This window comes from Bactrocera dorsalis, chromosome 1, assembly GCF_023373825.1.
Source record: "Bactrocera dorsalis isolate Fly_Bdor chromosome 1, ASM2337382v1, whole genome shotgun sequence".
In the NCBI taxonomy this organism is placed as follows: Eukaryota; Metazoa; Arthropoda; class Insecta; order Diptera; family Tephritidae; genus Bactrocera; species Bactrocera dorsalis.
Window position 1 is genome coordinate 83,657,355 of NC_064303.1, and position 27,990 is coordinate 83,685,344.

The window sequence follows — 27,990 nt, forward strand, 5'->3', positions numbered from 1 at the left end:
TGTATATTGATAAAAATGTTAGTTATTGCAAAACACTATATGTCCTACAAATGCTCAGTGTGTGCGTAAACTGATTCCAAATTATTTCCAATTTGAATTGTACACGTACCTAGTAGATTACTGTATCAGAACTATAGCGATTTCCATAGTTACTCGTTGGTTAAGCGCACGTTGGGGACAGTCTCGTTGACGTTCTCCGTAACGAGTATGAAGAAATAACAGCATAAAGAAGAACATGTAAAAAAGAATTTGCGAATTTTCAGAACTGTCAAATACTGTGTCATTTGGTCGAGAAGAAAAATCTTAATGTGCTAGTTTTCCACTAGATTTGGTAAAAGAAGAATAAATACATAATCATATTTGAGAATATTACGTACAAGTGACTGATAGTGGTTCTATTAAACGATTTATTTTCAATTCAGCAAAAAATCTTAAAACGCGAAGCAAGTATCGTTGACTGCATTTCGGTATGTTGAATATTGTACAGGTGTGTGTACGTGGCGTGCGGTGACCGAGTACTGTTATGTCAATAATTAAAAAAAGTCAAAGAATTATGAGCATAGTATTATTATAATGAGCTACTTATACTTGGTGAATTCTTATAAATGGGCAATTGCTGCCTTGTATGTGCCATTTGTTTTAGTGAAATAAAAAATTGAAGATTTTTTATAAAATGCTTCGAATATTTACGTATGTATCTTATTTCATTGCCTTCCGAAATTTCAAGTCGGAAATTCAAGGAACAACAGATTTCAAAGCATTCATTTGAAGAAATTGATTTTTTATACATTTTGACTGGCGTGTTTGGCCTGCTGTCATTGCCGTACTCCATGCAAATATAAGTATGTATGTTTGTGCTTAGCTAAACGTTCGAATATGTTTGGATATTTATCCAAACTCCTCGAAGGAGCCGGTCTGTTGGTACTTGAGCAAACGCTACATAATTTAAATAATATAGCACCAAGTGGCAATTAGGGCGATAAAGCACGAATTTGCATTTAAGTTCCTTCAGTACAGACAGTTGCTGAGGCTTTGTTATATGTGCATATGTATGTTATCGCATGTGTTCTTATACATATGTATGTACCCTGATTGCGTTGTTTTTGTGCTCTAAAATATAAAAAGGCCAAAAGGGCAATGACTCTTGATTACGAACACTAGAAAATTTAATATTTTTAAAACTTCAAGCATCTTTTAGTTAATGCTAGAGTGACTACATATGGGCTTTCACCTATTCTATTCACAGATATAAAAGCGCATTGGAAGCTAAAATATATAACGTTCTTTTAACATCATCTTTTTCGTTACTTGATAACTGGCAACTTTCGAAAACAATATGGAAATGTAAATGTATATATTAGGTTTATATTAGGCAACTGAAGTTCTCACTGTTTTAGAAGTGAGATATTTGAAGTATTATCCATCAATAATATGTGAGAACTTTTTCCAGTCTTCCTGGCAAAGGTCGAATACTATTATTCATCTTGTGGTGCTATGCAAAAAGTGTTGTTTTGTGACTTTTGAGCCAGAACATGTGCCCGCGAAGAAAACAAATAATAATCAGACGGTGCAATATCTCTCTTGGTTTTGAGGTCATAAGGAACCCCGGTTCCTTAATTCTGAATTATTCCCAGGGCATATAGTCGCTTTGAAATGTTTTGGAGGGTGATTCCAAAGGTAAAACGAGACCTTCGTGTGTTTAACTCGTATCCTCATCAAGCAACGCCTCGAATTCACCGTATTCGATCGTTTTGACAAACATTGGACATATTTGTACAATCAAAAGTATACGACACTTTTGGATATATTAAATTTGTTTACCACTAGTTTTTGGAACATCTAATGTTTTCACTTCTACTGCGCCCATATTTAAGTGAACACCACTCTACATATGTATATCAACCCAAAAACCACTAAATTCATAAAATCTAAATTTCGAACAAAAAATTATAAATGATTCAAACTCAGCTTCGTTCTGAATGGTTGAGGTGTCATATATCGTTCGAAGTTTTGGTCCCATCCACCGAAAGTAGCTCTGTTTACTTAAATTGGGTACATTTTTTCCAAGTAAAATATTGTTGTGCTGAAAACTTCCAATTATTTCACTTTAATGTTTTATTTAATATTTTTATCTGGAAATGCCATTGCGTTAAATGTGACAATAACACAAAGTAAACATTTTTATCGCTGCAATTTGAGAAATGCTTTTTGGCGGCAGTGGGGTTAATTAAACAATTTACAACGACAACAATAACAAAATTAAAAAATTTTGTATGTGAGCAATCATTTATTACTAAATTAGCTTTATACAGTAACAATAACAACGATATACATACACTCTTCGCCTTTACAAAGAGATTGAGTAAACAAAATCAGACTCCACAATTTTTTATATCCTGAACAGGAGGGTATGTTAAGTTTGCAATGAAGTTGGTAACATCCAGAAGGAAACCTCGGATACTCTTTAATGTGCATGTTTCTTTGATTTATAGGAAATTTTACATTAATATTTTTAACTTTTATATCCATTAACACTTCAATAAATCGTTTTTATACATTTACATACTTTGGTTCAAATCAAAAATTCATACAAAAATTCCACCCCTTTTATAAATACCGTTGTTGGATCGACCAGACCTGCCATGCTTATTTATTTTGAATTCTACTCGAAAAACTAATAATGTGCCATTTTTTCCTGCTATTGGAAAATTATCTGTTTTCTTTACTGTTTTGGTTCCTTTGTAAAATATGTAGAAATCGTAATGTCATTTTTTGTTAGAATGTAACCCTTTTCTTGGAACAAAAATAATTGAAAAAAAGTTAAATATTTAATTAAAGTTATTTTCGTACTCTATAATCTAAAATAAATATTTAGAAAGGAATTAATGAAGTGTTAGTGGATATAAAATATAAAAAGTTAAAAGATAAGTGTCGTTAAAAATCAAAGAAACGCGTACTTTAAATAGTTGTATTTTTAAACTTTAATTGCAAATATCTAAAAAACCATAAGGTAGCGGCAACTATATAAATGTATATATTGTCTCCTTCTCCAATAACCGCACATACTCATTTTAACCCCAAATTCTGAATCTTTTTTTAAAATTTACGTATGTATGTATGATTCTGAAATTTTGCACACCTTTTCTAGTTCCGGTCGGACCACTATGGCATATATGTACATAGTTGTCTAACGATCAAAAGCAAGTTCTGTTATGGAAACTTTTTTATTTGTGAAGGGTATTATAGTTCTGTTGCAACCGAAGTTAATGCTTTTTCTTGTTCTTGTATTGTCTTAATAATTTTGTCAATTTATTTTTGATAAAATATATACATACATACATACATATGTATGCTGTGTAGCAGTCAGTTATTTACTTCAATCAATAAAATAAATTGAATTTGAAAGGTCTTACGATTTACCTTCCTCGTCAATAGATTTAATATTAAATGTGATAGTTGATTATTACCAAATATATGTTATAAAATATATGTTTGTACAGTAAGAAATTCTGTGTCAGGCGTGAGAACTGTTATGATTACATTTACAAAGTGAACCGATACCTTATGGAACATAAACATTATCTTTTTAATTAATTAAAGTTTGTGTGCTTAAGTTGATCTATAAAATATAATTATTTGTTAACAATTGTTAGAAATTCATTTTTAAGTTAAAGCCTGATTTTTGTATTTGTGCTCATTTAAACAGAATTCGCGTAAATCAATGTTTTTATGCATACGTCTATTTGCAAAAGCTTTATTATACTATACATACATACATATGTTCTACAAGTAAAGGTTTGAATGACATTTCTTTTGCTTCTTTTTAATTTCAGGTGCTTTCCCAATAGATTTGAGCGTAGTAACCAGAATGCAATAATTTCAAGTGGAAACGTGTGCGGCTTAGTGTCTTTAAGAATATAAATCGAGAAAGCACAAGATATTTCTACCACGTGTACCCAAACACGAGTGCTGCAGTATACATCACTGCTATAGATTTGGGTGAAAATAATACACAGGAAACAATTTACAACCGCTCTGAGAATTGCACAGTCAATTCAAAGTTTAAGCCAGACAACGAGTAGTGTCAGCTTAGTTGCATTGCAACGACTAATTCAAGAAATTATCGGTTGGTTGCGATTTTAATAGGAAGATAGAAAAAAGTATACGAGTTGTGAAAAAATTAGTAATAATTTACAAGCGACTTTACTGCCAAAACGTCGACGAAAAATACAAGCAAAAAATCACCAGCAATTATTGCTGCTTCAGGCCCGACAGCAGGTGGTCGCCGATCGAGCAAAGTGGTAACAGTGGCAGCGGCAGCAGCATCATCTGCTGCTAAAACAACGGCAACGACGACAACAACGGCGATTCCATCGTCATCAGGTGGTGGTGCAGGCACTGGTGCTGGTGTGGCGTCAGGAACAGGTGGTGCAAGTGGTGGTGGCGGCGGCGGCGGTGCACATAGTCGCAGTGGACGACGCAGTCATAGCAGCACTATACCGCAACAGCAGCAGCAGCACACTATTAGCAACACCAGAAGCGGCCACAACATTAAGACTAGTGCGAGCCGCAATAGCAACATTCGCAGTTCTTCGTCCAATAGCACAATGGCATCGTCCAATCACCGTGGTGGCGGAGGTGGTGGCGGTGTTGGCGGTAGTTCGGGCCTGCAAATTGGCTCGGCGTGGTTTCAACGCAAAATCAATTTACGACCACAGCATCGAGGTGTTCATTTAGTCACAGAAGAGATACTCCGACAGATGCCCGAATTAGGGCAGTTTTCAGTGGGATTGTGTCACGTGCAAAGTAAGTAAATTTTCGCTTATTAACTATTCAAAGAAAAACTCTTGCAAGAGACGGAATGTGAAATGCATATTATAGTGCTTTATTTTGTACCTTAAAAGTATAGAATATTGGAAAAGAACTTTTTTCATATCATATACTATATACATAAATATGACAGTTTAACATGGCAATAAAACATTTTAAGATTTGTAGTAACGAGGTTTCTTTAAAAGCCAAAAGCGACTTTATTGATTTGTTGTCGTTGAAGTATTTACTTCACAAGTGGCAAATGAACTAAACTCGTTCTACTTATAAGGGAGTACACACGCAAAAACAACGCCTCTTCAAGCTAATGTGACATACAAATGTACATTGTTTTACAAAAATTAACTTATTGCTGTAGCCATATCTGGGGACAAGTATATCAACTTGTATTTTGCTTTGTGAAATTTGCCTTCTTAATTAAAACCGTTGTCCACAAAATGACTGATATTCTTGTTCAGCTCTTCATGTTCTAGGAGTTATTGCTTTCTAAAAAATTAGAAGTGTTAGACATTTCCTTTCTATTCAAATATTCACAAAATTAGTAAAGTAAGTACTCGAAGAATTCTTTTATGTAGCAGTAATTTGAATTATTTATAGAAATCGGAAGCTTTTTGCTGGCGGACTAGGATCAGCAATGAACTAAATTATCAATTAGCACTAAACTGTGTGCGGATAGAAATCTTGCAAACAAGCAAAATGGCGAAATATATTAAGATCGTTCCATTTCGAGGTTCCTCACTTTTTAAAAGAAAAAACTCTAAAACTTCCAACTTAATGGGGAATGTTTATTATAATTCGAAAGATTATTTTTTGGCATTTAGTTTTTGAAGAAATATGGATTGATGATTTTACCCTCCCATAAACCACACTAAACCGTTTTTTATCTATGGCAGCTCTTGAATCTCTCGCAACAACTCAACTCGCAACTTCTTCGTCCCATTCCCATTCGTAACCATTAAGGCATGGAGCTTCATCGCTCAACAAAATTTGGCTCGAAAACGTCGGATTTTGTTTAAACTTTTTAAGAGCCCATAGAGCGATGCGATATCGCTTGGGAGGTTCCAGTTCTTACACAAGCTGTATTTTATACGCTTTCAATTTAAGAAATTTTACTATATGTGAACAGTCTTCCTCAAAAGTGGAGGTACAGTAAATAAAGTTTTGAACAAATGTCAAGGTACACCTAAAGACATTGCTTTCTCTTCAAACGTCACATTTTTTCAGTATTTTGTAGGATGTCCTCTAGTTCTTATTACTGATCTAAACGAATTTTTTGGTGAACTCGCTGCTAATGTTGCTCCGTTTCTCTAACATAGCCTCCTTAAGTGCATAAAAGGGTTAGGGTTCCAGGTAGGCGCCGTCGCTCCGGCCTTTTACTGAAAAAAGAAGTATTCGTGTAAAATTATCCTTAGAGTACTTTACTTCATACTATTTCGTAGAAAAAATAAATGCGAATTTCGGTTTATATTATTTTTGACAAAAACACGGTTTCCTACCCCCGCAGCTGCCATGCATCCCAACACCATAACTCCACAGCCTCCATCTTTAACAGTTTCAACCGTATTCTTTGGGTTGAGCGCTTCTCGTGCTTTGCGTCAATTATGCAAAACTTAAACTCATCTGAGAATAAAATTTTGTCCCAAAACTCCAAAGTCTGGTTATTACGCTTTTCTTTGATTATTGAATTCATACTTCTACGACTTATTTTTGGGCTTTCTATATGAAAATCCATTCTTTACGACTATTTTTCGTAAATCCACTAACCTGTTTATCGTCTTAAATAGCATGGTCATCACTAATTACAAATGGGTTTTCTTTTACTGTACGTCACTGTCATTTAGTTTGGGGGCGCGGTTAGTCCTGTGTGTAAACGTGACTAACCGCGCCTATTTTCTCCATTATATTTGTTAGCTTTTTCTGTTGACAATTATAAACCACCAAAAATATAAAATTCCAAAAATTATAGAGCAAGCTACGTAAGCTTCTGGAATAAAATTCGTGACTATTGCTTCGGAGTGCATTCTTCTAGTTAATTTTCGAGCGATGTGTATGGGCCGATAATTTGTAGTAAATATGAAATGTGTTTCCAAATTAACAGTTATCATCGAAGTCAAAAATATATATTTTTCACTCCCTTAAGTGTTTATAACGTGTTGGTTTATAAATTTTTCATGGTCCGTGCAGGTAAAACGAAGTTCACGAGGATATGGAAATTGAAGTGATGATATTAGGACAAAGCTGACAGCAAGCTTTTCTGTAGTCATGTCCAAAGTGTATTCAACAAAGTGAAATTTATTATTTATTGGTATTTATTTTTTGAAGATTATCTCTATCAAATGTTGGACGCGGCTTCGTCTCAGATGGTGTATCTGTTGGGTCCAAATTTCGATGACTCGTTCGTTTCGACTTGTAACTGGCGAATGACACGCATGATGTTTTGCTCCAAAGACTGAATCGAAGCGGGATTATCCGCATAGACAATCGACTTTACATATTCCCACAGTGCGATATCACACGATCTTTATGGCCTATCAACCGGCACAGAAGTTGGAATTATCCGCTTACCTAAGTGTTCTCTCAATAAATCCATTGATTGATTCAATGTGTGTGAAGTAGCGCGATCTTGTTGACTCTTGATCTTCTTGGAACTTTTCAAGAGCCAATAGATGTCGCTTGAAAATGTCGAGCGCCTTCAGTGCTTGCACAAGCTGTATTTTATACGCTTTCAATTTAAGATCTTGGCGTAAAATGCGCCAAGTCCTTCCATACGTCAGTCCAAGTTGCTGCGAACGGCGCCGAATCGACTCTTCACGATCTTCGTGTACACTCTCAGCCACGGCTGCTATATTTTCTTCACTGCGTGTTGGACGTGATTTATTCGGTCGAATATTATCCAATAATGTTTGGGGGCCTCAAGATGAGTGATGGTATTGCGAATAGTATTTTTACAAAGTCGACTATGTTGACCACAAATAGAGCGAAGCCCGCATTTACAGAACGAAAATTGTCGTAATAAAGTTGAACGATTTGTAGAGGTTGTGTTGATACAACTCAGGCGTGATCTGTCAAAAAAAAATACCTCTACCTCTACTTGGATCACCCGCTATTAACCCTTCTATGTTTTTTTCTCGATGAGAAACTGAGTTGCACGCGATAAACTCTTTCCCCATTGCTCTCGTTGCGATTTGTCAGTTGAAGCACAAAACATTGGTAAGTTGCTTCCATGAGTTAACTTGCACAAGCAGCAAGTATTGGATTTTTTTATTTATTTAAAAAATTTGTTCTTTTTCATTTAAAATTTGTTTACTTTTGAATTTCGAAATTTGAATTTTTGGTTAAACGTAAGGGTAAAATCAATGACAATATATGTATGTGTGTATGTAGACTTCAAATCGGCGTAAAGAAAAATTAGATGCCAAATACATAAGTACTTATTTCACTTTGTTGAATACACTTCGGTCATGTCATCATGTTCAATTGCATACGAAATATGATTTCGTATTTCTTTTCAACCAATCTGTCCGTACATAAAATACACTGGGTCCATAACATATGTACATATATACATATCTACATGTGTACGTATATATGAAAATTTAGCGCCCTTTTTTATTAATCGATTGTGATTGTTTCGGTGTTGACATATTCGTTCCTATGTGCAGACGCTTACCCCTAAATTTATGCCTTCACATACTATTTAGTTATAGTTTTACATTGCTGTGACTGTAAGTGCTTATATGTATGTATGTATGTATGTATATTATTTGCTCATTACACTTGCCCCGCAACTCAATCCAAAAGCATTCGGTGCGACTCGGTCGCAGCAGTGAATGAAATTGAGGTTTTCATATGTTGTCTATCATCCTGTGCCCTTCGTGTTGCTTCGATATTATTTCAAGTTCTGTCCTCTCAGCCCCTCTTCATCTACAGCATATAAGGGATTGTTATTGCTGCTGTTGCTTAGTCCTTTTTAATTTGCTCTTTAATTCTACCGACTAAACAAAAATTGAGGTCAAGCTTGGTTACGGATTGTGCTGTGCTGTGCTGAGCTGCAGTGGAGCGAAGTGTGGCACAACTCTTGGTATAAGAGATAAAGGCATATGGCAAGGCCTTTTCAAATGTCTTTTATGTATTAACTTTTCGATTTGCTTTTTTGTTTTGTTTTAGTACAATCTCTCTTTGCATTGTTATTTGTAGTATTATTAAATTCAGACTCAACATTTCTCGCAAGGCTTTTTAGCTCTTGCAGCGAATGGGTGTTTGTAACACTCTCACTGATTTCGAATAAATATAGTCATATTTATGAAAACAATAATTTCCCAAACTATAATATTTTCGAAAATCGTATAAAAGATTAAAATAACTTTTTAAATTTAAAAACAGCTCCCCTTAAGGAAACTAGTTAATACACCATAAACAGTTACCATACTGGGCTACATAAATATTCGACATACGATACATAAATGCTATACTTATGTATGTAAGTATGTATGTGGATACGATATACCCATAAACTGTCTAATCTACCCTATAAAAATCGTAAATCGGTTCGATTTCATATTTTGATATGTAAGGGTAATCTTTTAAAATTTTTTTTTTGCATTTTCTGTGTCTTTATACCCTTAGTATTAATGTAGAAACCCACTTTATCGTTGGAAGGTTTCGAAAAAGGCCCAAAAATAATAATGCCGCTCGACGTTTGGAGCGCTCGGAGTGCACATTTCAAACTTTAAACCCTTTTTTCTCAAAACACCCTTTTTTATGGCTTATTTTTTTTTTAATGTTCACAAAACGCCTGGCTATCGTCCCTACTAGATTCATAATTTATTATAGTTTATTGACAATGTTATGACAAAATTTATGTAAAAAACATGAGAAATCGTGTCCGTCAGTGAAAAAACGCATCTCATTCACCCAGCCATTTCTTTGACAGATGTCATCAAAAAAAAAGTCCGAAAAAATTTCTTTATACATTTCACGATATACCTCATGATATGTGAAAAAAGTTATATTGTAGAATAAAAATTTCTATGAAAAAAAATGTCAAAAAAACAGGCCAGATTACCCTACTGACCCCTTGAGTTTGTTTTCTGGTCTCTTTTAAACAATTTTAAATGTAATCCAGTTGAATTTAATACAAGTGAGTGTTTGAATATTTCTAAGAAATATTTTAATTGGCTCTTCAACTGATTATTTTCTAAGCTTAGCACGTTTTTATATAAAACAATTACGAAGTATAAAAATTAGTTAGTTCAAAATTATTAATCACGAGCAGATCACGATATTGATTCTCGCTCAGTAGCCCAATAACGCCTACAGCAGCTTGTCCGAGCGGGTCGCCGTTCACCACTCGAATTTGTTTCCAATACTTATATTTTTAAATTCGTGATATCTTTCGAATGGAATGTCCGAATCGAATAATTCAAAAAGTTATATAAAAGTATTGAATTAATCTTCTTCCTCTTCGCTGTTTCTTCCAATTGACCTAGACAGCATAGCCACTGTCGCAACTATGCGCTGTGTTCTCGTACAGCTCATCGTTCCATCGACTGCGGTATTTGAAATTTCGTCTACCTTGGAACCAGTATTAACAACAACAACAATGTCACCCTTGAAATCCAGTGCAGAATAACTTTGCAACTGAGTAAAGGATCATAAATCTTCCGCAGAACTTTTCTGTCGAAAACTTGTAACGGAGACACCTCAGATGTTGTCATCGTCCATGCCTCTGCACTATATTGCTATAATTGCCTACTTAGTCCGAATTAGCGCCTGTTGGCAAAAGTTATTCTGCGCTGGATTTCAAGGCTGACATTGTTGTTGTTGTAGACGAAATTATCTACGACTTCGAAGTTATGACTGTCAACAGTGACGTGGGAGCCAAGTCCCGAGTGCGACGACTGTTTGTTTGATAACAGGAGATATTTCGTCTTGCTCTCTTTCACTACCGGACCCATTTGCTTCGCTTCCTTGTCCAACTTGGAGAAAGCAGAACTAACGGCGCGGTTGTTGATTACAATGATATCAATATCATCGGCGTACGGCAGCAGTTGTACACTCTTGTAGAAGATTGTACCTTCTCTGTTTAGTTCTGATCAGTTGTTGATTTTCCAGGACTGAAATGAGGTCCAATTTGTTGAAAGCGTACTTTAATCTTTCACGGTAGTTGGCACAGATTGTGGGTCCCTCTTTTTTGTGAATTGGGCCCAGCACACTTAAATTTCCATCATCGGGCATGCTTTCTTTCGACCATCTTCTACAAAAAAGCTGATGCATGCTCGTTATCAGTTCTTCGCCGCCGTATTTAATTAGCTCAGACGACAATCCATTGGTTCCGCCGTTTTGTTGTTCTTCAGAAAAGTGGTTTTGGGTTATTCTTTGGGGAGTTATGGCACTTAAGTGTTGTTATAAGTAAGGAGGAAGGGGTTATTACCCGATACTCTGAGATCATGTAAGTCTTCAAAAACAATTCGCCTCGATTTTCTGATCATTGTAATATCGTATGTGGCCCTATGGCTATTTTATTTATTGTTGTAATTACAAAACAAAAATGACAACGTGAAAAGTTAAAGCACTAAATTTAATAAAAACAAGAAAAAACATTAACTTCTGCTGCACCGAAGCTAATATACCCTTCACAGGTGTATTTCTTTTAGTAACTATGTGTTCAGTTTGTATGGAAGCTATATGCTATAGTAATCCGATCTGAACAATTTTTTCGGAGATTATATTGGTGCCTTAGAAAATAATCTTTACCAAATTTCGTGAATATATCTTGTCAAATGTGAAATTTTTCCATACAAACCCTTGATTCCGATCGTTCAGTTTGTATGGCAACTGTATGTATAGTGGTCTGATATCGGCAGTTCCGACAAATAAGCAGCTTCTTGAAGAGAAAATGACTTTTGCAAAATTTCAAAATTTCTTAAAAACTGAGGGACTAGTTCGTATATATACAGACAGACGGACAGACAGATAGACGGACATGGCTAAATCGACTCAGCTCAACATACTGATCATTTATATATATACTTTATAGGGTCTCCGACGCTTCCTTCTGGGTGTTACAAACTTCGTAACAAACTTAATATACCCTGTTCAGGGTATAAAAAGTCCCAAGTTTGGCGTAGTTTGAAATGTAATCACTAATTTGAAATGGGTTTACACCATCAAAACGATCAGCAGTTAATATTCAATAAAGAGGTGCCAATAAGAGGCTTGTTCAAAGCTCAATTGCTGAATCCGGTAATGGAGGAAATCAAAGGTAAACTGCGGTGGGGATGGAAATCAATATTCATATGTCTTGGCCTCAATTGAATGTGGTTGAAAAATGCAAAGCACTGCAAGCAATAAAAATGCATCAACGTGTTAACATCTTTTGCATATCAAAATCAGAGACACACGTGTATAAATGTGTGTATGTGTGCTTAATGATGTGAACAAAGTGTGTACCTTAGAACCATTGAAAGTCGTCATTCCGTCGCTTGTTATGCACTTCTGGTCATATGCAGACATATTTATTTTTTCATGTGCCCTCATATATGTACATGTACATATCTAACATAGTACAGGGGTTTCCAATAAGATTGATATGATTTTTACTTTTCCACTAAATCAACCCGGTTCATGAACACCATATTTAATATTGACTTCTAAAGCTTGAAGAGAGTCTGGTTTATTGTTATAGACTAATGACTTCAAATAATCCCACAAGGAGTAGTCCAATGGCGTTAAATCACAACTTTTCGAATGCCATTCAATGTCACAATTTCTTAAAAAATAATCGAAACCGCAAACTTTTCTCGCAATAATTCGGTTGTTGCATGAGCTGTGTGGCACGTAGCCTCGTCGTGTTGAAACCAGATGTTGGCAAGATCAACTTATTCCAATTGCGACCATAAAAAAGTTTGTTATCATCGATTTATTCTATACTGCTCTCCATTGACAGTAACGGTATCAACAGCTGCATTTCGAAAGAAGTACGAAGCGATTATTCCCCAGACCGAAAACCAAACCTTCAATTTGCGCTTAGAAATCATATAATCCCTATTGGAAAACCCGGTATTCATATACTTATGCAGAAGTTAGTTTGAAAATTTGTTTTATAGTCCATCTTTGTGCTGTATTTTATGTTTTAACACTTCCTCATGCTTTTTTACGCACAGCCTCATCTACATATGTATATGCTTACGTATGTAAATAAATATGTATATATGTATAATTCTATAACCCTCGCAGCAAAATTATTTGGCTAGAAAATTCACTGAATTCGTACCGGTTAACTACTGACCACTTCATTGCCTCTATGAAAGCGTGTAAAAGGGGAAGCTGAGTATATTAGAAAATAAGTTCAGACGGTTAGGTGCTCTATGATGTTGAAGTTGGTATTATTTACAATTCAATTTAGTTGTAAATATTGTTGTTCCCGGTTATCCAGACCCTGGGAGGCGCAAGTTAGATGTCATCAAAATCATCTATAGAGAGGTCCAGGCAACGTGCTCTTTCGAGAAAATGATGTTAGATGGATTCGTTTCATAGGGTTTGCAAAGAGGTGGTTAGAGCCATGCGGAGACTCACTGCACGCAGGCATAGATTAGATATTCGGGTTGATTCTGAGTTCAAAACGAAAATGCTTAAGGGTAACTCACAGATCTGCGAGATAATTGGGGATTTTTTTCTACTATAAATGATGGTTTGACTCCCAAAGAACCGTGAAAGACGTTTAATGCATGTCTGAAGTTCGTTGCGTTCGTAGTCTGGTCGGTAACAACAGGCGGTTCTAGGTTACGGGAATTGACAGTCATTTTATCCGGCCAAGGGTTATTTCGGTGATCTAACCCTGTTAGGCTCAATAAATAGTAAGATTTAATTTAGTTGTCGTCGCATTATCTAATGAGAGTTCCAGGTAGAAGCTGTTTCGCGGGGTTGAACTATAGGTATAAGTGTGTTAGATGAATTTGTTTGAGAGCACAGTTTCAGACTTTAGCTTGCGGAACTAGTTGCACACAGGGTGCGGTATTCGAACCAGCGTATTGAAAATTCTAGTATTGCTAGAATTTTACTTCTACTTTGAACTCCAACAGTTGAGATTTCGATAAAAAAATATTGTACACAAAATTCAATTGCAATGTAGTAAGACCCACAGTGTAGTCACTGCTAGCAAACCAATTGGGAAGTAGTTTTCGTTCGGTGTTACAGTTTTGATTGCATAGTGTGGAGACAAACACCACCAATGGACTCATTCAGCCTATCACCTGTCTATTTCATTATGCGCCGACTACTCACCTCTTTGCTTTCCTTCTGTCTGTGCGTGTTGCCTTTTTCTACTGTGTCGGATGCGTGCTTGCAGTCTTCTTTATATTACATTTATTTATTTCACTACGAACATGCTAACGAAGGTGATTTAATTTGGGTCATATTGCTACATTAACATCGCACAGCACTATGTTTGCCGTTGCAAAGACAACAGTCCACAGTGCGCTATAACCTAATTTGCAAGGATATTTGCGGTTGTAAAGACAGAAACAGATTTCTTCAATGCGGAAGCTTTCTTTAGTTTTGATTTTCATATTACAGTGCGAGTGTGATTGTCGCAAAACAGCATTATATTTGTTTAGGCTTTTGTTAACGATGGATTTTAGTGGAATAAAATATTTTTCATTTGACTTGATTTATTTTATGAAGAACATGCATCTACATTTTTAGAATGATTTGCAAAAAGCTGAAAAGTTTCACTCATATGGCCCTATAGATTCTGCTCCTTAATACAGAAGCTTGAAAAAGATAAGATATCAATCGTTGGTATCTTTTAACTTTTTTTCTGCGAAGAAAATTCCCCCTTGTTTGTTTTCATACAATTCTTTTAAATAAATCACAAACATATATGTATGTAAATAAGAGATATGGGGTTCAATTTCGGACATGAGTTAACTTATTGTCTCCAGTAAATACTAAATAAACATTCAAAAAAGGATTCTAGCCTCTAAAAACAACTTTAACCTCTTTCCGTACATTTTCAATTCATTTAAGATCTGACGACTGTGGCGCCCAAGTTAATCAGGATCATTTGGATCCAAAGTATCATCGATCTGACTGAAAGCACTTGTTGGAGCAACACTGAAAAAGCATTAATTTCCCATAGCTATTTGAAATGCGTTTGGTGTAAAAAATTCGGTTTCGAAGGGGTTATCGGATGTAGTAATGAAGTTGACTTTGACTTTCAGACGGGCTATCAGTTGAGTCCAATTTTTGATGACACATTCGAGTATTTCGACTGGTAACTGGCGAATGGCGCGCGTGACGTTTTGCTTCAATGCCTGAATCGAAGCGGGATTGTCCGCTTAGACTTTAGACTTTACATATTCCCACAGTGCGATATTACTTGATTTAGGTGTTCAATCGACCGGCCCAAAACGTGAAATTATCTGCTCACCGAAGTGTTCTCTCAATAAATCTATTCCTTGATACATTCATGATTCCACCGATCCACAAACCACACCAAACCGTTGTTTTTTCTGAATGAAATGGCAGCTCTCGAATCTCTTCAGGTTGCTCGTCGTTCCAAATGCGGCAATTTTGCTTGCACCTATTGAGTCAGAAATGGGCCGCATCGCTGAACAAAATTTGTCCTAAAAACGTTGAATCTTCTTGGAACTTTTCAATAGACCATAGAGCGAAATGATGTCGCTTGAGATGGCCGAGCGGCTTCAGTTTTTGCACAAGCTTTCAACATAAAGTCACATAAAATGCGCCAAGTTGTTCAATACGTCAGTCCGAGTTGCGAACGGCGATGAATCGACTCTCCACGGTCTCAGCTACGGCTGCTATATTTTCTTCACTGCGTGCTGGACGTGGCCTATCCAAAAATAATTGCAGGGTTTGTTTAAATCGGATTACTATAGCATATAGCTTTCGAACAAATTGACCGCTCAAAATTAATAACCTCTAAATTGATATTGAATACTTAAAATAAACCTCCTTTACTAACTTTTTTAAGAATTAATAGAATTAATACTTTTACTGGTGGTGAAAAACTAGAATACCAGCGATCTCAAAAACACTGCTTTATTCAAAAGGGAAGTGACAATTTGCGGGATTCTCATATGCTAATACTAAAACATTCTCTATATGGAATCATATGGGTAAATTGAAAACGGTAATGGCGAAGGCAAGAATATTTATATATGTATACTTCTAAGTCGGCTGTGAGAATCTTTCACAAGGTTGCGAATTTTTTAATTAAAATATTTGGATTGAAAATTATATTTCCAATTTTTTATTCCAACATTTTAGATAAAAAATTAAATTTTTATTATACATACAAGTATGTATACTACCATTAAGTGCTCAGAGTGCCAAGGTAGCCGTGCAACCTGTATCAAGATACCTGAAATCTTACTAGAATTATTACCAGATATATGTACATCCGCAAATAATCCCGATCATTTACTATATACATATGTATAACTCAATATCTTTCTCAATCAGAATTTGGTATGCCAAAACTGTTAGGCTAGCGAAATTATTAAATTTTGCAAAATGTTCCGATGTACATTTCCATTTGCTGGTGTGTTGTAATGCTCCCTTTAGATTTTATGTCATGACTGACAGCCTGTAAATAGACAATTACTTTGTAAAGTCACCACTAATGTGTTTATGAATCTGGAAAATGCCATTTTAAAGAATAATGAATTATGTATTGCCTCACATGTCTATACAAACTTATACACCGAGCAAACAATGCCAACAAACACTACACATCACCCGCCAAGAATGCAAGGGAGTGAAAGGGAGGGTGCCGCTGCAGTGTTGGGCTTTCTGAAAGTGCATAAGCTGGAAGTTTTATTGTGAGGTGGCAATATGTACCTTTGCATTCTTCTTGTGCATATTTAATTTGTAAATGTGTTAATGAGTGTAATATTGTAAGAAGACATATTTACATATACATATAATAATGGTGACTACAAAAAAATGTCAGGCTTTGCGATTTACTTTACATTTGTATGTAAATTGATGTTCTCCATAGATGTATAGGTAAGTTTATATGCAGTGCAGTCCGGTACACTTGATTAGAGACAATAAACTGTTGAACGAAATCCTGATTACAACATCTATATGTGATCTAAAAATGATTAATGATTACTAAAATAATTTATCAGTTAATTTTCAATAATGCCATACCAATCCCATTCTGGACGCATCTTTTAGTGTGGAAAGGCGTATTAACTCATTTAAAAATGCATGGAATAGGCCTAAATATTTCAAGAAACTTAGAAGTAGATGTTGTATCCAAACATAGCCAATAGTATATGTAACCTTCACGGCATTCTTGTCGACTAAAAACATTCTATTTGAACCATTAGTAAGTAGATCAGATATGTATATAGTTGTTGTAATCAGTATTTCCTTTTATAAAAATTATTGCCTCTAATCAACTGCACCGGACTGAATCACTACTTGAATTTTGGGCCCAGTCTTTCATATAAAGAGGTCCTTATTATACGGATAATGTTAATCGGTTGGATATATTCTATACTATGGATGATGGTGTAGAACTTCAAATTTATAGAAGGTGGTTAACTAAGCTACTGAACTGACAGAACGCCATACTTAAGATGGACAATAAACATAACGGGATTTACTTCTTCACTTTTGAAATGATCCCCGAAAACACTTGTTTAAATCAAAATATCCAACGAACCGAATATCACGAGGCTGTCAATCACAGATCAACCTTCGTCCTTGATACCGTAGCATTATAACCCCATTTGTCCAGGCCCCTCATCCATAGTTCATTGGTTCGACCGTGTTTCCTCGTTGTTTCGAGTCTTTCCGGCAGATAGTGTCGATGACAACCCCAATTCCTTACCATATGTTGCTTTTAATACTAGAACCGCAGTCGAAACCCAAATTTTTAGTCCATCTCGGCTTGTTAAATCTTTTTATTTTATTTTGTATATGTACATAGACATATACATACTTGTCTTTTATTGATAACAAAGATAGTTAACATATTCATATGCGCAGTTGAGAGTCGTTGCCATATCCCCGCCTACTTTACTTCTCCAGTGACAACACATCATAAACCGCAGTAATAATGGCCGCGCAACAAACAGGTGACACAAAATGCAACAAACGCAACTACTACTTACATATCTGGTAAATTTCTATATAGGGATACCCACTCACATATGTATGTATGCATATAGATACATATGTATGTCTTTATATGCGTATGTGTTTGGTGGTGTTTATAAGTATAATATTTCTGCTACTCATGGTGTCAACATTAGTGATGCAAGAAAAAAAACTACAAAAACACTAGTTAATGCGGTTGTTGTCGATTTCTGGCTCACTTGACGTGCCAGTGACGTCCGTCATTGCTCGTCACATAAAACGTTTAAAATGCCAGTGGGTATTACGCGTACGAGATTTTGAACCCTGTAAGCAATTGCTGCCAAAACGTTTGTCAAGAATTGCCTATTTGATTCCACATTAGTCGATTCATACCATTATCATTATTTTCATGTTCACGTAAAAATCACAATAATAATACGAAGCTATCACAGTGTGTCCCTTATACCATGTTCCGACCGACACTTAATCACGAAATTTAGGCTGTTGAATGGATAATCTCACTATTCCATTAGATTTAGCAAAATTTCACCGACAAAAATTACACTTGTTAATCTCGTCACCGCGGAGTTCTAAAGCTAAACTGCTCGGAATTTCCCTACGCAGATTTAGCGCCATCTGTTTGTAAGTAGTGAAATTTATCACATCACAGCTGATTTAGACAATGTCTTGAAAAAATAGTAAACAAACAAATAAATTAAAATAATGCATCTGAATTCACCTGGAAATCAACTTCCTAAATCAAAGACTGTGTCCATTATTTCCATTAAATGGAAAAAAAATTAAAACAAGACGACTTTTATAACAATGTAAAATATTGCAATATTTTCTTTCAATAAATATTAAACGATGTGAATTTTTGAGTGTTTAAACCAGCTGTTTTATAAATCTCCAATAAAAGTGAGAAAAGTCTAGATTAGTGAATAGATTAAACGTAATTTAATAACTTCATATGTATGTATGTATTTGTGGTCGGCGAATTGGTGAAATAAATTAATTATAAATCAAAGAAACATGCAGTTTAAGTTGTTGAATATCTCAAAAATAAAAAGTCAATTAATCTGGAGAACCTTCTCTATCCGTACATAGCCATTTTAAACCCGAAATCCCACTCAAAATTGGTTTTGTGCACTATTATCCTCGGTAGGTGTATTATACTACTGTAAATCTTTCCACGAGTCTGTGGAATCAATACTTTGGTACTTATGGCACTTCCTCAGTTGATTCACATTGTCGTTTGTCTACTGTCGCATTTACAAACGCATTAGGATATAATGCATTTAACTATTTAGGAGGACATATGTAACTACACTAGGCGCCAAATAAAAGTATAAATATATTACATACTGGCAATCTCAGAGCATTTATTTACTTCCTACATTTCCGCTTGAGAAAATATTCATAACTCATATCATATAGATAAAAGTATCTGAAAATATTCCATTTTGATGAGAGGAGCAAGAAAAATTTTTGAAAACTTCAAGAAAATGAAGACTCTGAACTTTGGAGGTCTAAATCCCAAATTCCCATACATGCTGAGCAACGTATACGAGAAAATTTGCTAAAAACCCTGAAATTTCGTCGAGGGAGTTGATCACAAGTCTTGGTTTGGATGTTTCCATTGGTACAATGCAAAGGAAACTACGAGAGCATTTGGTTTGCAAAAAATGAAACAATATCTAAATATGCCAACCACGTTTTGAGATAATGCAATTTGGTCCAATGAATCCAAATTCGAGCTAAGAAGTACACAAGTAAACCTTCTGATCGCTTAAAACCGCATACAATTATAAGTGAAGCATGGAGAAGGTTTGGGGCTAGGTAATTTAGTTAAAATCGATGGCCAAACGACAGGCGCTTCATATGTTAAAATTTGACAATATTATTAATTATTATTATTTTTATTAATTTAATAATATTATTGAATGAAATACTCATGTATTTTTTTAAAGATCTGCTTTGAAATCATGTCTGTGAAATTGATACTTTCATTTGATGCCTAGTGTACCTAAAAACAAATCCACACATTACACATGTACATATGTATGTTACATTCATCTGTGTGCGTGCATATGTGAGCAGGCGAAGGAGCTGTGTTTATGTGCAACTGAATCAATTTGCAAATGTCGTACGAATTTGAATATATTAGTAATTTCATTTGGGTATTCTATTTTAATTTGTAATGCGTTTACTGTCAGTGTAACAAGTATGACGTTGACAATTACATAATCGTTTCCATCGCACACAGAACGCTGTAATAATGCATGCATGCATGTTTATAAATACCACAATTATGCGACAGGGGAATAGTGTCACGTGAAAAAAACATATACTTATACATACAGAGATTATTAGAAGGGTATTAGGTTGATTCGACCTAAGTATATGTGCATTTAGAGCCCAATCAAAACACCCTATCTACTAATACTCGTTCTTATTAAGAACTTAAGAATTAAAAAATACAAACTTCAAATTTAATGAAGAATTCATTTATTTTCTGAAGATTATCTCTTTCAAATGTTGGCCGCTGCTATGTCTCTGATGGATTCGAATGACAAGCGTGATGTTTTGCTCCAAAATCTGAAACGAAGCGGGATTATCCTCATGGACTTTAGATCTAGCATGTCCTCACAGGAAAAAGGCTGACGGTGTGATATCACACGATCTTGGTGACCAATCGACCGGCCCAAAACGTTCTCTCAATAAATCCATTGATAGATGCGATGTGTGGGAAATGGCGATGTGTGGGATGAAACCAAATGTAGCACAGATCACGAGTTTCAATTTCAAGCATCAAATAGACGGTTATCATGGCGTGATAATGCTCTAAATTGACGGTTACAATCTCAGTGGTATCATTTTTGAAGAAATACGGACCGATGATTCCACCGGCCCCGCAGCCACATCAAACCGATCTTTTTAGGTTGCTTATTTACAGAAATGGGCCTCATCGCTGAACAAAATTTGGTCGAAAACGTCGGATATTTTTGGAACTTTTTAAGAGCTTTTAGAGCGAAGCGATGTCGCTTGGGAATATCGATCGGCTTCACTTCTTCTACAAGCTGTACTTTGTGCGCTTTCAATTTAAGATCTCGAAGTAAAATGCGCCAAGTTGTTCAATACGTCAGTCCCAGTTGCGCACGGCGCCGAATAGACTATCCACGGTCTCAGCTACGGCTGCTATATTTTCATCACTGCGTGCTGAATGTGATCTATTCGGTCGAATATTATCCAATAATGAATGCTTGAAGCAGCGAAACAGAACGTAAATTTTCGTAATAAAGTTGAACGATTTGAAAGTCTTTCCATGATAAAATCCCAAACAATACTAAACCAAAATAACACGACAGCTTGACACGACTCACGCTATTGAAAAAGTACCTCTACTTGGATCACTACCTATTAAAAGGTATTCCACCATATTGAGTTTTTATTGTATAAGGATGCTATCTAGGGTTCAGCAGCAAGCCTGCCATAATAAAAGGGGATCTGTTTTTGATTCGTCAAAGAGAGTGACGAATTGAATAAATTTCTTCTAAATACAGACGACTATAATAAAATAGATATCGAAAGTAGTAAGCAATTATACCACTTGAATGAGGTATTCACCTGAGCAGAAGAGTGGCAATTCGAAGACAACAATTAATGCATTGTCACTGTAGTTCATATTAGTGCTTCAATTGGAGTCACAGGCCCGCTCTCGCCCTCCTTCTATTTCGCTCTGTGTGGCGTTCTGCTCACCTTTACATTTCGAACTAAATATTTCGCGAGACAAAGAAGTCCGCGACATGTTGCCAGTGTCCTTCATCGCCTTTGTTGTCATCATTGGACCTTTATTAACCCCCACATCCCCTACATAGCTATACCGTGCGGCACACGAGGCCAAACATAAGCGCTGCTACTCATACCGCCATATGTATCAATTTGCATTTGTATGTGTGCACGTGTTGAGTCCGCTTTATAATGAGTGCTTGGGCGCGTAATTCGCCTCTTGCCCCATCTTTAATTTGTAAAGCACATAATTTAATTTAGTCGCCATTATGTACTTCACATTTTAAAGTCATCACATTCCATTGTTAAGTTGTTATTTGTTTCTGTTTCTGCTCACACATTATCTACATACACACATACATACACACCATATTCTTTTTATACTTCTTTGTTTCACCAAAAGTGAAAAAATGTGGGAATTCTTTTTTTTATTTTTTTCTTCTTCTTTTTATTTAGCTGGTTGTTTCCGTTGTTTCTTACATATTTATAAAGTAAATAAAAAGAAAATGGAAGCTGCCATGTTTGTTGCGGTATATCTCCCTTGCATTTGCGCTGTTATTGTCTGTGTTTGTCGTGTGTGTGTGTGTGTGTGTAAGAGTGGCTTGGTTTAGTTACCTTGCTAATGTCCTTTGGCGTTGTTGGTACACCTGTTAATAGTGGCTATAACGGTTGTTTAGTTGCTTATGGCGTGACTGTTATTGCTTATGCTATTTTTGCTTTTGTTTTTCATGCATATTCATTGCTGCAAGTACATACCCTACTGTATGTACATACAGTCATGTGAAAAACTATAGGGAAACCAACATTAAAATATTTCAAAACCCTACATTTCTTTTTCCATACAAGAACTTTATACCGACCGTTCGCTTTGTATGATAGCTATATGCTAAAGTGGTCTGATATCGCCGATTCCGACAAATGAGCAGCTTCTTGATGAGGAAATGACGTTTGCAAAATTTCAGATCGATATCTCAAAAACTAGTTCAGGTTTTAGTGAAGTGAGTTCAGTTAGGTTAGGTAAGGTTTATGTTGGCCGGCTATCACGCCATGCATAGACCTACTGGCCCTTAGTAATGTCAGATGAAGGTTCAGTTTAATTTGAGGTGGAGAATTCGTTATATAGGACGTCAAAAATTTTTGCGAACTTTAAGAGCGACTTGACGTCTACGTTTCATATTTCGTCCAGTCCTTTGAACTTCGTAGCTTCTTTATACTTGAGTCGAGTACTTGATAGTGTTGGAAAATGTATAAGAGATGTTTCAGCGTCTATGTCATGTTAACTTTTCTGAACTTTCTGCATGTATAGGTTGTGCCCTTTCGAGGGCTAAGGTATTCCATCCCGCCCTGATCCGTCTATCAGCCTTTTCGTGAATTTCGTTGTATATCGGACTTAGACTTTCATATTTCTTGTACTGTTTTGGCAGGTAGATGGGTGGTCCTTTTAGCTATCTCCTCTCGTGCTTCGTTTCGAACTTTGTGGCCTGGAACCCAGTACATATGGAGCCGCTTTCGCGCAGCCGCCACATCTACTGCTTCCAAGGAAATTCTTTGATTAATTTTACTTGCTATAGACATCAATATTTATCCATATAAAAAGTTATTTCCTGCGTTGTTAGCTATCTCGGCAACTTTCCCAACCTCCGGCTGGAAGATACTGCAGTAATCCGGATTATTGAATGGTCGCCTGAAGTCCAGCTCCGAACAATAGACTCCAGCCAAACCCAAAACTATTTCCAACTATTGAAAGTGATATAGTCGTGAGAATTGTGAAAACCCCCTTTGCATCTTCAAAAAATACAAAGCCTGGAATTTTCTTTAAACGTTGAGACCTTCACCATTTGAAAAGGCTCAATGCAAAGGATTTAAAATCAAAAAGCCGAAGAAATTACCTTATCTGACAAAATAAAATGTTTCTAAAAAGCTCATGAGCATGCCAACTGGCCAGTGGAGGAATGGCGTAATATGCAATGGTCAGAGGAGTCTTAATGTAACAGTGACTGGGATACTCAACAGCTCTGGTAGAGTAGGTCGGATATATCGGATTGAGAAGACAATGCCAGCGGCTAGGCGCTGAAGTGATGTTAGCAAGACAATGGACCAGAGCACACATCGAAGCTGGTAAAAAAATCGTTCTCAGAAAATAAAATTAGCTGGCCTGCTCTGTTGCCGGATTTCAATCCAATTGAAAACTTGTGGCGAGAGTTGAAAGTAGCTTAGAGCAGTAAGAAATCCACCAATAAAACGAACCTCCTGCGGTCACTGGTAACGGAAGCATGTCTCGTCAATGTCGGCAAATAAATAAATAAAATATTAAAGAATCAAAATATCGCAGCAATAATAATTATTTTTTTTTAAATAGAATTTTAATTTTCGAAATCTACGTATTTTTTCACAGTATAAAACGAGATGAGCGATTGAAACTGTTTTTTTTTTTGATTACATAAATCCCATCAAATTCTTTGATTATTGATTAAAAAAAAAACAAAAAATAAAAAAAAATATATGGATATGTATGACATGCCAAAATATGTTCCTGTTATTTTCCATATGACTGTATATGCCTCGACATATTTACAAGTATATTTTCTCCACTTTTTGCCGCGTTACTGCTGTCCCATTATAGTAGCTCTTATTAATGTTTGTATTGGTGTTGTTGCTGTGCTGTTGTCGCCGGCGTCATCATTGTGTCTCAGTTTTTGCATATTTTCACACAAGTCATTTTATTTCTTTCTTTCATGTTTTACACACTACCCCAACGGCCCGCCCCTCCCCACCACCACTTCAACCGTTTACACGCCGCAATCGCAATGCTCGTTTCACCAACATTTGCATACCCCCATTCGCCTATTTAAAGAAGATTCATACTGCAGTAGCTTCTTACTGCGGCATGCCGCATAACCAGCCGACTCGCACGCGTCGGTGTGTCTGACATTCTTTATGAACTGTGCGTTATAATTAAAGTTTCCACCGTTTAAACAATTAATTGTATAAATTAAAAAGCATTTCAGTATTTGCCCGTTTGTATGTCGGTATATATTTATGTGTTTGGCATGTAACGTGTTGCCTTCTTGTAGGTGTGGTGTACAACGCGCTCCTCCAAAGATTCATATCGTTGTTGCAACTTCCTTCTGGTTGGAATGATAAACACTTTCATTAGTATCACGCCGGTATAAATCGTAGTTACGAGCCATTAAATTATTAATTGGCATTTCGAGATTTTGAAAGAATCTCTAATCGCTTAATATACGCAAGACAAGAAGCGGAAAAAACATATGGACTTCAGTTTCGTAATGCGAAGTCAATAGCGTGCGTACCACTTCGCTGTAGAAGCTTTAAAGTGAAAAAAATATTTTTAAAGAATTATTCTAGTTTCTGCTCAACAAATCAAACTTAACCGCAAGGTCCGAACATCAACTGTTCATACGATTGTATAGTATTATTATATTTAACAAAGTCAAGGTGTTACGTGGGTTAAAAATTGTTGTAACACCTTGGCCTAACTTTTTCCTCGGTATCCATCAGAAACAATAACCAGTAAGCCCATGAAAATTAAGGTATTATAAGTAGGGTAAGTTCGTGCAAAAGTTGTCACATATGTAGCAGCAATTATTCGAACGAAAATTTTTGGAAATTTAAATTTTTATTTTATTTTTCGGAATATTTTAAAGGAAAAGACGCAATTTTTTGCGAAAAATCAACTAATTATATTTATATTATAGAATATTTTTTTTTTTAACAAATTTGAAAATAACTTTCCGGTATTACCTCGTAAATTCTGTACAGAAATAGCGAAAAAATATTGTTATTAGAAAATTTGAAAAGGATCGGTGGAGTAGTTTTGAAGTTATGGGGAGCAACAACTTATAGCTTCAATTCAATTTTGCACTAATCGACTTGAAATTTGGACACAACAGTATTTGAAATATTACGCACTAATTTAAGGATTTTAAAACCGCACCCCACCTGTAATATATGTATTTAGTTGCCAAGAAAAGCGATACACCTGTTAAAAAGATTTTTCAACATATCGATACAAATTTCTTATTATCATTTGTCTTTTGCTGTAAAATAGATCTCAGTCGTGGCGATTACCTTGAGATTTTCTCCATTGTTCTTTCGAACAATCATTATTTTAAGGTCTACGAACAAAAAGAAGTCTCCGTTCCAGATCCGCCGTATAGAGTGGATTCGGAAGCTATTAAATCTAATTTATATTGACATTTTGATATAAAATGGCTGCTATTGAGCCAATTATAGAAATAAGTGCTATCTGAGAGAAAAAAGCGGGATCTTAATCTAGGAAAGTACGTACATTCTTAACTTGATATAATTTTTTCGCAAAATGGTGGGCTTGTATAAAAATGTTCAGCCTTATCGTGCCATTGCCCAGGGAGAAATTCACAAATTTGTAATTAACAAAGTACATTTGAGGTTGCTACTCAATGTGAGTAAAAAATTTTTTTAATCCATTATTGCTTAAAATATACTAATACATTCGAAAATTAAAAATTGAAATTGTAATACCGACTCGATCAAAAAAATATGTAAATACGAGGTATAATTGTATAAAATGAAAACAATGCCATTAAATCAAAACAAACCCATATGTGCGAAGTTCACAATAGCATAATCGTAGTTCGGACACTTCATACGAAATTTGCTAGCTGTACCTTTGAGCTTTTCTACAGTTTACTTGGATGATGATGATTCCAAATTTTCAAATAGTGTCCAAAATCATCAAAATCCACGTTGCACTGAGATTTTTAATGCCTGAATATTCATGAATGATACATCCAACACGATCCTTTGATATTTTTTGTGTTTCAGTTATCTCGATGTACTAATTTTCATTGTCTTTGGTGTTCATATTAAGAATATTGTGAAGTGAAGGAATAGTGGAAAAAATTTTAAATTCCATATTATGTATGGAAAATAGGCTATTTTTAAACTATCGTCATAAGGATATCAAGATAACGTTACGCGCAAAATGTGGTTCGGATCAATCGAAGAGTTGCCAAGAAATGAAATTTAACTAAAAGTGGACGAGGCACCAGCCACTTAAATTTTTACGTCGGCCCTTCTGTATCATTACCTTTGAATTTCCTAAGTAGTTTGGAACATTAAACTAATCTGAGGACGTGGCCATGCTCCCTGTTGAAAAATATTGGAATCAAAAAAGCCTAACCTACTATCGTCCCTGGAGGGGAATTTAAGTTTTCTACCTTCGTTAGTGTTTCATACCGATTTTGTGGGCGCGTCAATGGTTCGATACCAATTTGTTTCGTCATCTTGACAATTTTGATATTTATATTTAATTCTAAATCTATTTAGATTAGTTTTAACTGCAGTTAGTTGAACAAAACAATTATTCTCTTTGTGAATAAATCAGTAACAAGAGCATAGATACTTTTATTTTATTTAAATGTTGTAACAAAAACTTGTGAAATGTGGAATTGTTTCGTAAAATAACAGTTTTTTTCTTTTTTGATTACAGTCCTTCACACATCCGCGAGTTTGGCGTTAAATGAGAGTTGGGATCCAGACGTCAGGTAATATAAAACCAATTATTCTATTCCTTATGTTTAAACCAAATTGATTTCTTTATAATTGGCTAATTTAAACTTAATATGTGTGATATATAGAGACGACATGGAAATGATGTTAAATAAAATAGTTCCCGAAGGTCTACCGTACAGGCACTCGTGCGAAGGACCCGATGATATGGTGGGTACAAATAAATTTGTGAAGTGTTGAATTGCAATACCGTTAATTATCGTAATAATTGTGTTTATTTTAATTTCATGCTTTCAGCCGGCGCACGTGAAAGCCTGCTTCCTCGGCAGCTCATTGACAATCCCCATAACTGATGGTAAATTATCGCTTGGTACATGGCAGGGCGTTTGGCTATGCGAGCATCGCGATCAAGCGGGTTCACGCAAGCTAGTTATAACACTGTCTGGGTGTCCGCGTGAGACAGCGCGCAGTCCGCTGTCGCCAGTATCGCCAATCGCTTCGACATCCAGTTAGGGAAGGCCTCGCTCCACCCGCGATAGTCGGTAATCGCGGGGGAGCGACAATAATGGCATCATTTCGTCGAGGAAATTAATTTTTAATAGAAATTTAGCTAATACCAAAATCAGTGCGACAGCAACAGCAACAACAACAACAGCGGCCGCCGCATCAGCTGTGGCAGCCGCAGCAGCTGCGAGCACTACAACTACTACTTGTGCGAAAAATACGACTAATTTAACTAAT

The 27,990-nt window shown here is 35.7% G+C and overlaps 1 protein-coding gene across 2 annotated transcripts; it reads left to right on the plus strand.

The window, feature by feature from the left end:
- Positions 1–225: 225 nt before the first annotated feature.
- LOC105222051 (UPF0047 protein YjbQ) lies at positions 226–27,762 on the plus strand. 2 transcript variants are annotated; one of them, XM_011199231.4, is made up of 5 exons: positions 226–467; positions 3,834–4,806; positions 27,230–27,284; positions 27,378–27,459; positions 27,547–27,762. In XM_011199231.4, exons 2-5 carry the CDS (start codon positions 4,608–4,610, stop codon positions 27,760–27,762), a joined length of 552 nt encoding a protein of 183 aa, XP_011197533.2. In that variant the 5' UTR covers positions 226–467; positions 3,834–4,607. The 2 variants fall into 2 exon arrangements, with proteins under 2 accessions (XP_011197533.2, XP_049310482.1); XM_049454525.1 differs by having other exon boundaries at positions 232–487.
- The last annotated feature ends 228 nt before the right edge of the window (positions 27,763–27,990 follow it).

Excerpts from the sequence above, each read along its gene's own strand:
- LOC105222051 (XM_011199231.4), top strand. The coding sequence starts at position 4,608 with ATGGCATCGTCCAATCACCGTGGTGGCGGAGGTGGTGGCGGTGTTGGC. Across the intron at positions 27,285-27,377 it reads AGTTGGGATCCAGACGTCAG|AGACGACATGGAAATGATGT; the intron begins GTAATATAAAAC and ends TGTGATATATAG. Across the intron at positions 27,460-27,546 it reads GCGAAGGACCCGATGATATG|CCGGCGCACGTGAAAGCCTG; the intron begins GTGGGTACAAAT and ends TCATGCTTTCAG.